The sequence below is a fragment of the Cherax quadricarinatus genome, chromosome 37 (assembly GCF_038502225.1).
Source record: "Cherax quadricarinatus isolate ZL_2023a chromosome 37, ASM3850222v1, whole genome shotgun sequence".
NCBI lineage: Eukaryota > Metazoa > Arthropoda > Malacostraca > Decapoda > Parastacidae > Cherax > Cherax quadricarinatus.
In genome coordinates this window covers 6,437,563-6,450,503 of record NC_091328.1, presented here as the reverse complement: position 1 = coordinate 6,450,503, position 12,941 = coordinate 6,437,563, and the positions used below count along the sequence as shown (strand labels likewise).

The 12,941-nt window shown below is 40.7% G+C and overlaps 1 protein-coding gene across 2 annotated transcripts in view; it reads right to left on the bottom strand.

Annotated features, from left to right (window-relative positions):
- The window catches only part of LOC128701703 (C-C chemokine receptor type 8), a 41,515-nt gene extending 36,218 nt beyond the window's left edge, over positions 1–5,297 (bottom strand). The window contains exon 1 of one of the 2 annotated variants that reach the window (XM_053795575.2): positions 4,891–5,297. In XM_053795575.2, the coding sequence (XP_053651550.1) occupies positions 4,891–5,050 (160 nt within the window). In that variant the 5' untranslated portion in view covers positions 5,051–5,297. The remainder of the gene's footprint in view (positions 1–4,890) is intronic. The other variant, XM_053795566.2, reaches the window with a different exon arrangement.
- Between the last annotated feature and the right edge of the window lie 7,644 nt (positions 5,298–12,941).

Here is a 12,941-nt window from a genome sequence, read left to right as displayed (position 1 = left end):
CAAATTTTCGCGTCAAGTGCGCGTCTGTAGCTCGACTGCTTGTGCACTAAGCTCAATGATGTCCGTGGTTCGAGTCCGGTACGGGTGGAAACATTAGGACCTGTTTCCTTAAGACACCTGCTGTCCCTGTTCACCTAGCTGGGTGTTAGTCGACTGGTGTTGGTCAAATCCTGGAGACAAAATTGATCTAATTTGACCGAAATGCTCTATATAACAAGGAGCTTTCTATATAGTAGTATGTCATGGATGTCAGCTAGGCTTGTACACACCGTACATGTACTTGTAGATATAAAGAACATTATTATTACTCTTCTTTGTAGCTGAGGGGGACTGAATCTCAGTCCCTGGTCTGCTTCCTGCTGATACCTAGTTCACTCCAATTCAGCCTCGTAGGCACTATCATAACTGTTTGAAGTAATACATGGATCCTGCCCCCACCACTTCGTGATGCGGGTCATTACACTTCCTGACCACCTGAGACTGAAGAAATACTCTCTAACATCCGTGTGACTCATCCTATTAACATTCAACCTGTGTCCTTGAGTATTTTTCATGTTATTATCATACTATCTGAGTCTTCTGTACATTTTAATGTTATGAGACTCAGTTTTAAATTTATATTTCATTTCACTTACCTGATGTGGGCCCCAACCTGGTGCTGCGTATTTCAACTCCAGCATGTCGTATGTCATATATAGGGTCGTGAAAGACTGTCATTTGAGATTCCTTGAGGTCATCTTAGATTTGTCAAAGAATCCGAAACATTATTGGTCCCATTACCGATCTTTGTGAAACATTACAGGTCCCAGTACTGATCCTTGTGAAACATTACTGGTCCCATTACTGATCCTTGTGAAACATTACTGGTCCCATTACTGATCCTTGTGAATAATTATTGGCCCCATTACTGATCCTTGTGAATAATTACTGGTCCCATTACTGATCCTTGTGAATAATTACTGGTCCCATACTGATCCTTGTGAATAATTACTGGCCCCATTTCTGATCCTTGTGAATAATTACTGGCCCCATTACTGGTGAATAATTATTGGCCCCATTACTGATCCTTGTGAATAATTACTGGCCCCATTACAGATCCTTGTGAAAAATTACTGGTCCCATTACTGATCATTACTGGTCCCATTACTGATCCTTGTGAATAATTACTGGCCCCATTACTGATCCTTGTGAATAATTACTGGCCCCATTACTGATCCTTGTGAATAATTACTGGCCCCATTACTGATCCTTGTGAATAATTACTGGTCCCATTACTGATCCTTGTGAATAATTACTGGTCCCATTACTGATCCTTGTGAATAATTACTGGCCCCATTACTGATCCTTGTGAATAATTACTGGTCCCATTACTGATCCTTGTGAATAATTACTGGCCCCATTACCGATCCTTGTGAAACATTACTGGTCCCAGTACTGATCCTTGTGAATAATTACTGGTCCCAGTACTGATCCTTGTGAAACACAACTGGTCTCAGTACTGATCCTTGTGAAATCCCACTTATCACACTTTCTCACTCTTTGTCTCCGTATTAGGCATTCTGTATGTGTAGTGTGTGTACTCACCTAGTTGTGGTTGCAGGGGTCGAGTCACAGCGCCGGGCCCCGCCTCTTCACTGGTCGCTACTAGGTCACTCTTCCTGCTCGATGAGCTTTATCATATTTCTGTGTGTACTCACCTATTTGTGGTTGCAGGGGTCGAGACTCAGCTCCTGGCCGCGCCTCTTCACTGACCGCTACTAGGTCCTCTCTCTCCCTGCTCCATGAGCTTATCATACCTCGTCTTAAAACTGTGTATGGTTCCTGCCTCCACTACCTCACTTTCCAAACTATTCCACTTCCTGACAACTCTGTGACTAAAGAAATACTTCCTAACATCCTTTTGACTCATCTGAGTCTTCAACTTTCAATTGTGACCCCTTGTGTCTGTGTCCCATCTCTGGAACATATTGACTCTGTACACCTTATCTATTCCTCGCAATATTTTGTATGTCGTTATCATGTCTCCCCTAACCCTCCTGTCCTCCAGTGTCGTCAGGCCGATTTCCCTTAACCTTTCTTCGTAGGACATTCCCCTTAGCTCTGGAACTAGCCTTGTTGCAAACCTTTGCACTTTCTCTAATTTCTTGGCGTGCTGTGTGTGTGTGTGTGTGTGTGTGTGTGTGTGTGTGTGTGTGTGTGTGTGTGTGTGTGTGTGTGTGTGTGTGTGTGTGTGTGTGTGTGTGTGTGTGTGTGCAGCGTGCGTGCGTACCCGTGTGTGTGTTGTGCTGTTTTGTGTGTATGTCTGTGCGTACTGACCTATTTGTGGTTGCAGGGGTTGATTCTCAGCTCCTGGCCCTGCCTCAACTTGCCACTCTCCAGATTCACTCCCTCTTAACATCGTGGGTTCTGTCGTACCTGCTCTTAAGCCTATGTATGGAGCTTGCTTCCACCACTTACTCTGAGACTGAAGAAATACTTCATAACATCCTTGTGGCACATGTGTTTTAACTTCCAGATGTGTCTCCGATTTTCGCTTCTCTAACACCCTACACATGTGTACCTTATCTATATTTTGTATGTTGTTATCATGTCCTCCCTGATTCTTCTGTCTTCCAGTATACTTAGATTCAGTTCCATTAGCCTTTCCTCGTGGCTCATGCCCCTTAACTCAGGAACAAACTTTGTTGCATTATTCTGCATTTTCTCCAGTTTCTTAACATGCTTTTCAGGAGTGGGTTCTATACTGGTGCTGCATACTCTTAAGGCGGGTCTCACGTATGTTGAATATACGGTGCGGTAAGGCTCTTTGTTGAGATTCCTAAAGGCTATTCTTAGATTTGCCAGACGAACATTGGCTGCAGAAGTTATTCGGCTGATGTGAGGCTTTCGCATTATAATGGGCATTATGCCTCTGTTCCCCTAGTGTACACGCTGTTTCCAGTCTTCTTGTTCTAACCCCAATGTTCATGACCGTGCATTTATAGGGGTTGAATTCAAGTAATCACCTGGCTGACCACTCTTGCGATTTGTCCAGATACTTTGGAGCCTTTGCCTGTTCTCATATGTTTTTATTCTTCTTATCAGTTTTACATCAGGAAACAGGGATATATTTGAACCATTTCCATCTGGAATGTCATTCATATAAACCAGAAACAATACTGGTCCTAATACCGATCCTTGTGGAACCCCACAAGTTACTCTTCCCCATTCTGAAGTCTCTTGACAGTCACTCTTTGCTTCCTTCCCCTAAGATACTCTTTAATCCACAGGAGTCGAAAAAATGCAATCCACCCAAAACTCTTTTGTATCGCACATTTATTACTTTGTCATAAAACTCTTAAGAGGTTAGTAAGACAAGATTTGCCATCACCAAATTCATGCTGGTTATTGTTAACGAAAGCACTTTTATTCAAGAGTTCTACCACTGGTTTTCTGATAAATGTCTCCATTACCTTGCAATGTATGCATGTCTGAGAAACTGGTCTGTAGTTTAACACCTCCTGTCTGTCTCCTTACATATAGGAACTACATTTACTGTCTTCCAGATCTCTAGTAACTGCCCCGTATATATATTGACTTACGGTAGATCATAGGGGTTTAAACAATCCTTCTGTACCCTCTCGCAGAATCCATGGTGACACTGTCAGGACCCATTGCCTCTGATGTATCCAGCTCCAACAAAGTTTCTTTGCCTCTTTCTCTGTTGTGTGGATGGTATTCAGTACTTGTAAGTGCCCCATCCCCCCTGTTCCTTAGTTTCTAGTATTGCCCCAGTTCCCACTAAGAAGATTTCGATTTTGTATCCACACTTCACAAACTTCCTTGTCATTGTCCGTGAGTTTTCCTCCTTCCTACCTCAGTCGAATTACCTGGTCCTTTACTGTCGTCTTTCTGCTAATGTGGCTGTGAAAGAGTTTTGGTTCAGACTTAGCCTTTGCTGCGTTGTCATTCTCAAATTGTCTCTCAGCCTGTGTCTGCTGTCTCCGTATTCGCCACCTCTCTGTGTGTACTCACCTATTTGTGGTTGCAGGAGTCGATTCACAGCTCCTGGCCCCGCCTCTTCGCCGGTTGCTACTAGGTCTACTCTCTCCCTGCTCCATGAACTTTATCGTAGCTGTGTGTGTGTGTCTGTGTGCATTTGGGGAGGTAGGAGGGGGAAGTGGCCCAGGAAAGAGCTCTTGAGGGGGGTGGGGTGGGAGAGGGAAATTGAGTAAGGAGACATGATAGAGGAAGGCACCAGCACCCTGCCTGATATACACATACCTTCCTTCAAGTATCATGTGTTGTGAGTGTAGCAGCTTAATGACAACAGTCAGTGCCTCGTCCACGTGGGTCCTGCCTACAGTGACACTCACTATTGCTGCCTCAAGTAATGATCAGTGTTATGTGCTCCATTTCTAGGCGGTGCCGCTTTGCATTTCCACATAGTTGATTGTTTGGTGTGCATTTGCAGTCCAACAGGGATCTCCAGTATGTTGTAACGTAAGACTGACCTTGAGGGCTACGTTGTAACTGCATATTATCACCTCTTTGTTTTACATAACCAGATTTAATTGGTTTTATATTGTTTATCTTCTCATCTTCTACCATATTTCGTCTTATCATTCCTTCTGTAAATCAGGAAGCAGATTTTACTGAGCTATATTTAAGCTGGTTATACCAAGATGGAAACGGTGTTCAGGAAAGCTGTGACTTCCTGGCTCCCCCGAACGACTTGATCGACAGACCTGACTTGTTGACCTGGTTTGTCATAGCAGTTCAAACACTGGCACACATATATTGTAAACGAAAGCCTGAAGATAGTCAAAGAGTAACCTAAGTATTTCACTGACCGGCTAAGAATTTTAAGAGCAACCTGGTATTAAGTTTGGAAGAGCGCCATGAACTCACAGAGTGTACCCAGGATGAAGACGATGTAGCAGTGCACGACGGCGAACCTGATGAGGTGAGGTGGTGTAACTGGCTCGTTGAGCTCGTAGATGCCCATCTCGTAGCACTTATGACAGTTCACCTCGGTACAGTTGATAGTTATGTTCTGGATCCGTGGCATTGCACCTTCACACTCTCAACACTTTCCTTAAAATGTAAATACATGGATGATGATTCTAGGTAGTTTGCGAAGTCTTAATCCAGAGACCTCACAGATGCTTATGAGAAGCTGAGGAGGCATTGAGTACAGACGAGTACAAGGGGCAGGCCAGCCTCCCACATAGAGTACTCCAGCTACACTGGTGTTGAGGGAGGTGCCAGCCTCCTACCACCATCACCCGCCACCACCGCAATACTAACACGCAAGCAATCCTTCCACCTTACCATACCATAACCCACTTTGCTCCACACACACACACTCCGAGCAACAAATTGGTTAAGTATATAGAGAGTTCAACTTTGTAAATGCTTGCAGCCGTGCTGAGGCTAAAACACATACTGATGCACATTTGAAAACGATTTAACACTTATTACACAGGAAGCAAGCACAAGTTCTCAGTCGCTGATAAACTTAATTTTACTTGACATAATAGTAAAGTACACATAGAGAACGCAACGAGAGAACCAGGAAAAGCCTCATCATAAATATCACAGTAAAGAACACGAAGAACTTACAATTGTATAAAAACTGCATGGTGTCAATAGTAACAAAACTCAACAGAAACAAAAACAATACTGCCTTTGGATACTATAAGGAAAAAAAGTCCAGCAGGCTTAACATTGGAAGCTTTTGTTAAATTATTAATTGTAAACAATGGCTAGTTTATTGTGTACCTTCCCACTCACACTGTGAGTAGTATTTTATTATACTGTGAGATGGTCCAGGTTCTGGGATGCAAATTTTTTATAGCTAAACAAGTTACAGTGGTAATGAACTATTTACATGCTTATATACTGTTACAGTCTTATTGAGTTATTTATGCAGACATGGGCCCGGTCCAAAAATATTACAGTTAGTACTGAAGACAGTGAATCAAGTCACCAGAGGTTGTCACAAGTTACCGCATGGAGCCAAATATCCTAATTTCTTCAATAAAACTGGCAAATTAGGACATACTACCAGAAAACTAATTCAAGATTTCCGCTTAGAAGCACTAGCTTTGAAACTAGAGAGGGATACTCGTGTTATCTGAGAGAGAGACCAGTATCCTAAAACATACCGGCATAGTAAGTTTGAATCCATCTTGAAATTTTGTATAAAAAATAGTATTTCCATTTTCCCATTTTCTTCCATAAAAACACAAATTGGGTCTTAAACAGGCAAAAATCAATCCAAACTGTTCTCTAAGATTGATCAGCATTTAAGGAGTAAGTAAAAAAAATAATTATTAGGCTTTGGGTACATACAATTAATTATTTTTTTACAATGTTGTGGACACCATAATATGATGACTTAACCTAGGATAACCCATTAAAATCAAACACTGTGACTTATTTCTGATCAGAAACGACATTTTCCAGTTATTATACAGGAAACAGTTTGATTAATAAAACTGGTATATTGCACAAACTAAACTCAAGGAGAAGCTTTCTTTTGAGGGAAAACTCATCAGCACTAAAAGTTTGAAGGTGACCAGCCGATTGGCAGTTTAAAATTTACATAACTCAAGGTTTTGAAAGACAAGCTTTCTTTTTAATAAAACCCATCAGTGCACTGGGTCAACTGGACAAGACCCAGGCCACTATAGTACTGGCGAAACTCATCCAGTCCAGTCCAAACCCCATCAATACTGAAAGTTTGAAGTCTTTCAGAAAAGGTCTTCTCTGGTAATTGCCCTAAATCCAACGATTCCAAGGTTTACAACAATTTCATTATTAAAATTTATACTTATACTCTTTAGACTTAACAGTGTATCATCTTTCATACAGAATGCATCAGTACTAATATTTTGAAGCCGACAAAGACGAGGGATTTTTTAGTTATTCAGTGTTAAATGGAAATCAACATTGTTATTTATAAGCCTCATCTTCGCGAATATGCTGCACCTAAATCAAAACTGATGGATTGAACACATCGACTCCTGGCTGAAGGATTGATTGCTTCTCACTCCTCATCTTTCACTGTTTCTCGGTGTTGGATTAAAGAAGCCACTGGCTGGCAAAACGTTTCCAGAATAAAGATACCCAAGTGTTGTGCAAATGTCTTATTTATCAACTTGTCGGTTTTTCTAAGCTATTTATTCAACCTTCATAGGTGCACATAGCGTCGGTGGTTGCGTTCTGCTGACCCCCCTCAAGGTGTTAAGATGACCTTCACACCGTGAGGGCCATAACACGGCACTACTATGAGGATCATTACATAACAGTACTACTGTGAGGATCATCACATAACAGCGCTACTGTGAGGATCATCACATAACAGTACAATGAGGATCATCACATAACAGTACTACTGTGAGGATCATCACATAACAGCAGTACTGTGAGGATCATCACATAACAGCACTACTGTGAGGATCATCACATAACAGCACTACTGTGAGGATCACATAACAGTAATAAAGTGAGGATCATCACATAACAGTACTGCTGTGAGGATCATCACATAACAGTAATACTGTGAGGATCATCACAATAGTAATACTGTGAGGATCACATAACAGCACTACTGTGAGGATCATCACATAACAGTACTACTGTGAGGATCATCACATAACAGTACTACTGTGAGGATCATCACATAACAGTACTACTGTGAGGATCATCACATAACAGTACTACTGTGAGGATCATCACATAACAGCACTACTGTGAGGATCACATAACAGTAATACTGTGAGGGTCATCACATAACAGTACTGCTGTGAGGATCATCACATAACAGTAATACTGTGAGGATCATCACAACAGTAATACTGTGAGGATCACATAACAGCACTACTGTGAGGATCATCACATAACAGTACTACAGTGAGGATCATCACATAACAGTACTACTGTGAGGATCATCACATAACAGCAGTACTGTGAGGATCATCACATAACAGCACTACTGTGAGGATCACATAACAGTACTACTCTGAGGATCATCACATAACAGCAATACTGTGAGGATCATTACAACTACTACTGTGAGGATCATCACATAACAGTACGACTGTGAGGATCATCACATAACAGCAATACTGTGAGGATCATCACATAACAGTAATACTGTGAGGATCATCACAACAGTAATACTGTGAGGATCATCACATAACAGTTCTACTGTGAGGATCATCACATAACAGCACTACTGTGAGGATCACATAACAGTACTACTATGAGGTTCATCACATAACAGTACTACTGTGAGGATCATCACATAACAGTTCAACTGTGAGGATCATCACATAACAGCACTACTGTGAGGATCACATAACTACTACTGTGAGGATCATCACATAACAGTACAACTGTGAGGATCATCACATAACAGTACTACTGTGAGGATCATCACATAACAGTACTACTGTGAGGATCATCACATAACAGCACTACTGTGAGGATCACATAACTACTACTGTGAGGATCATCACATAACAGTACTACTGTGATGATCATCACATAACAGTACTACTGTGAGGATCATCACATAACAGTACAACTGTGAGGATCATCACATAACAGTACTACTGTGAGGATCATTACATAACAGTACTACTGTGAGGATCATCACAACAGTACAACTGTGAGGATCATCACATAACAGTACTACTGTGAGGATCATCACATAACAGTACTACTGTGAGGATCATCACAACAGTACAACTGTGAGGATCATCACAACAGTACAACTGTGAGGATCATCACATAACAGTACAACTGTGAGGATCATCACATAACAGTACTACTGTGAGGATCATCACATAACAGTACTACTGTGAGGATCATCACATAACAGTACAACTGTGAGGATCATCACATAACAGTACTACTGTGAGGATCATCACATAACAGTACTACTGTGAGGATCATCACAACAGTACAACTGTGAGGATCATCACATAACAGTACAACTGTGAGGATCATCACATAACAGTACAACTGTGAGGATCATCACAACAGTACAACTGTGAGGATCATCACATAACAGTACAACTGTGAGGATCATCACATAACAGTACTACTGTGAGGATCATCACATAACAGTACTACTGTGAGGATCATCACAACAGTACAACTGTGAGGATCATCACATAACAGTACTACTGTGAGGATCATCACATAACATTACTACTGTGAGGATCATCACATAACAGTACTACTGTGAGGATCATCACAACATTACTACTGTGAGGATCACATAACAGTACTACTGTGAGGATCATCACATAACATTACTACTGTGAGGATCATCACATAACAGTACTACTGTGAGGATCATCACAACATTACTACTGTGAGGATCATCACATAACAGTACAACTGTGAGGATCATCACATAACAGTACTACTGTGAGGATCATCACATAACATTACTACTGTGAGGATCATCACATAACAGTACTACTGTAAGGATCATCACAACAGTACAACTGTGAGGATCATCACATAACAGTACTACTGTGAGGATCATCATATATCACTATTGCGAGGATCATCACATGACACCAGTGCCAGGTGGTGTCCCTGATGAATAATCCAGCACCACCAACAACATCAACATCATGAACAACAACATCCTCTACTCAGCTTCCCTTGTTACCATACAATGCGTTGTGCCTAAATATATACATTATTACAAATTAGCATCCCTGAGTCCTTTTGTGTGTGTGTGTGTGTGTGTGTGTGTGTGTGTGTGTGTGTGTGTGTGTGTGTGTGTGTGTGTGTGTGTGTGTGTGTGTGTGTGTGTGTGTATGTGTGTGTGTGTGTGTGTTTGTGTGTGTGTTTCCATTATATAAAATTATTTTATGATCTCAGAAGGCAACAAGGTCCTTTAATTTTTTTACAATCATTGTGAAGCGTTAAATTCGTAGGGGTCATATATCGCCTGGGAAATGGGAGGTAATCAGATTCAGTCCAGGAAAGAGGTAGTATGGATCCACTTTTTTGGATCAAGAGCCTTTCACCGACGTCAGGGCGGCTTCCCTCGATAGGTGATATTATTAAAAAAATTAAATTCCCCAGATTGTCTGAAATGGCGACCTCAAGCCTGCTTGATGCCCTCCTGACGGAAAATGGCGACCTCAAGCCTGCTTGATGCCCTCCTGACGGAAAATGGCGACCTCAAGCCTGCTTGATGCCCTCCTGACGGAAAATGGCGACCTCAAGCCTGCTTGATGCCCTCCTGACGGAAAAGGGCGACCTCAAGCCTGCTTGATGCCCTCCTGACTGAAAATGGCGACCTCAAGCCTGCTTGATGCCCTCCTGACGGAAAATGGCGACCTCAAGCCTGCTTGATGCCCTCCTGACGGAAAAAAGTGGATCATTTTTAGTGAGTGTGTGTATGTAGTGACAAGTGAATAGTGTACAGGATTGTTATTGTGCGTCATAATAGCTGTACAGTGTAGTGCTTTTAACTTAAGTGTAATATGGAGAAAATGGATTTATGGTCATCTCTGTATTGATGGTTTCTTCGTGGCTAAATTTACATTATTTTCAGTGTTTTTTAAATTTTATTTTACAATTGGTTATTGATATAGTTTTTAGTAGTGCCAGATATGCTGCTTTATATTCTATAATTTTATTTGTGAAGAATAGTAGACGTGGAATATCAAAGATGAATTTGGTTTTGTACCTGTGTGGTCTGACAGAGCTTCGTATAGCGTTCTAAACATGGCTTAATATTAGTAGACAGTATCTTGGGGATGTAAAGTGCACTGTAGATGTAAAGTGCACTGTAGTGATCGCCTAAAGACTGCTTCACTGTTGCTAGTCAGCTTCGTCCCTCCTCCACCTTCCTTTAAAAAAAAAAAAAAAAAAAGGTAATGGGGCGTTGTGATGGCTGACATTATGAAGCTAGAGTACAACGTGAGTAATGTTAGTTCAGGTAAACAGCGATTTTTTTTAAGGAATGCTCACTGTTTTAATGAACTGTAGATACATGGCTTTTAATAAAAGCCTTCTGTTAACCGCCAGCTAACAGGAGTGACACAAACACATGTTGCATAACAAGCCTTTAGTTGGACAACAGTTTGCTATAAGAAGAGAACTTATCATTAAAATATAACATTTCCCAATAATTATACTATCACTAATGGAAATAGAAAAAGTGATTGTCATCAGTTTTTTATTTTATTTTTTTTTTTGCTGTAAAACATTCATGTTGCAGAACACACTTCTTCTTATGACCAGAGCTTTGGTAAGATGGGTAAGGAAGAAGGATGAGTAAGGAAGAAGGATGGGTAAGGAAGAAGGATGGGTAAGGATAGAAATATTGGAAAAGGGTGGGAGGGGGGAGAGAGGTAGGATATAAAAGGTAAGTGGCCCAACCACTTTGGTGTAATTTAAAAAGTGTATGTGGAATAATAAAATATTCTTGAAGGGGTATAATACTAACCCATCAGAGTCACATAGATATAACAGATATATAAGTACATGACTCTGAATTGGTAGTAAATATACAAGTTGCAATTTTTTTTTTTCGATTGCACAACGGATATTTATGCGACAATGAAGGCAATAATTTTCTGGCCAGTTTATAGAATTACGTGACAATGGCTTCTTACAGGTGGTGTCCAGCCATGGTAAATAGCATAATTTTTACATTAGATTGTTATATAAGATGTCTCCCTAATTGGGGGCGATGATTTTCTCAGTATACATAGAAGGGTTCTGGTGTTACCCAATCTTCTTCATCAGGGAGGTTGCTCAATATCATGGGTCGATGGTAATCATCTTTATGGATAAAACGACGGACCCTCTGTGGGAGAGTCATTCTTTGAGTTCTGTGAGGAGGAGTATTGATTATATAATCCGTGGTATTTACCACTTGTATAGGATGTTCTCTATCTGGCATGTATAGTTCTTGTATTGTATAGAGTTGTTTCTTTTTTAGGGTGTCAATGAGTACATTTATGGCAGTAATATCTTGTTGTATGTGTAAATCTGCCATTTTAACTCTGTCTCTCCTCCTGGTATCGGTAATGAAGCGAAGAGCTCTATTCTGGACCCTTTGTAACCTTAGCATGTTGGTCTTTGTTGTTAATGACATTGGGACACAAGGGTATTCGAGTATAGGTCTTATTATCATTTTATACAGATGTTTTTTAACATGTTGAGGGGCTTGATTGAATCGAAAGAGACTGCTAAGACCGGCTTTGGCTATGTTGATCTTTTTAGTTACATGAGATGTTGAGTGGAGCAGCCTGTCTATTTCATATCCCAAAATCTTGTTAGGATTTCTAATGGCTACAGGTGTACCTCTGATGGAGATACCCCCTTTATCTTCAATTGTTGATGCAAAACATCCTATCGTGCTAACAAGGACCTTGTCAGGATTAGTTGTAATTCTCCATTTCTTTTCCCAATTAGATGTTCTACGAAGTTCAATATTCATTTTATCTATGACTCTCTCATACTTGTATTTTCCTGTTACCGGAGTTGATAAGACGACATGAATAACATCATCTGCAAACTGTGTCACAATTGTATCATTAAACTCTGGTTGAGGAAGGTCATTCACATAAATGTTGAACAGAATTGGACTGAGACAAGAACCTTGTGGGACACCAGCTGTCGGTATAAAAGGCTCTGTCGACCTGCCATGAAAGGTGGGAATGATTTTTCTTTGAGTTAAGAAATTATATATTACTCTGAGAAAAGTCCAGTTATGGTCTGGTAGGTCAATGAGTTTGTATATAAGACCATCATGCCATAAGCTATCAAAAGCTTTATAAACATCTCTGGTGGCAATTAAGGCAAGATTGCCCTGATGTTTTAGACTTACTACAGTATCGAAAATAACATTTATTGCATGATTGGTACCTCTATGTGTTCTAAAGCCAAATTGTTTTTCAGTAAAAAAGTGA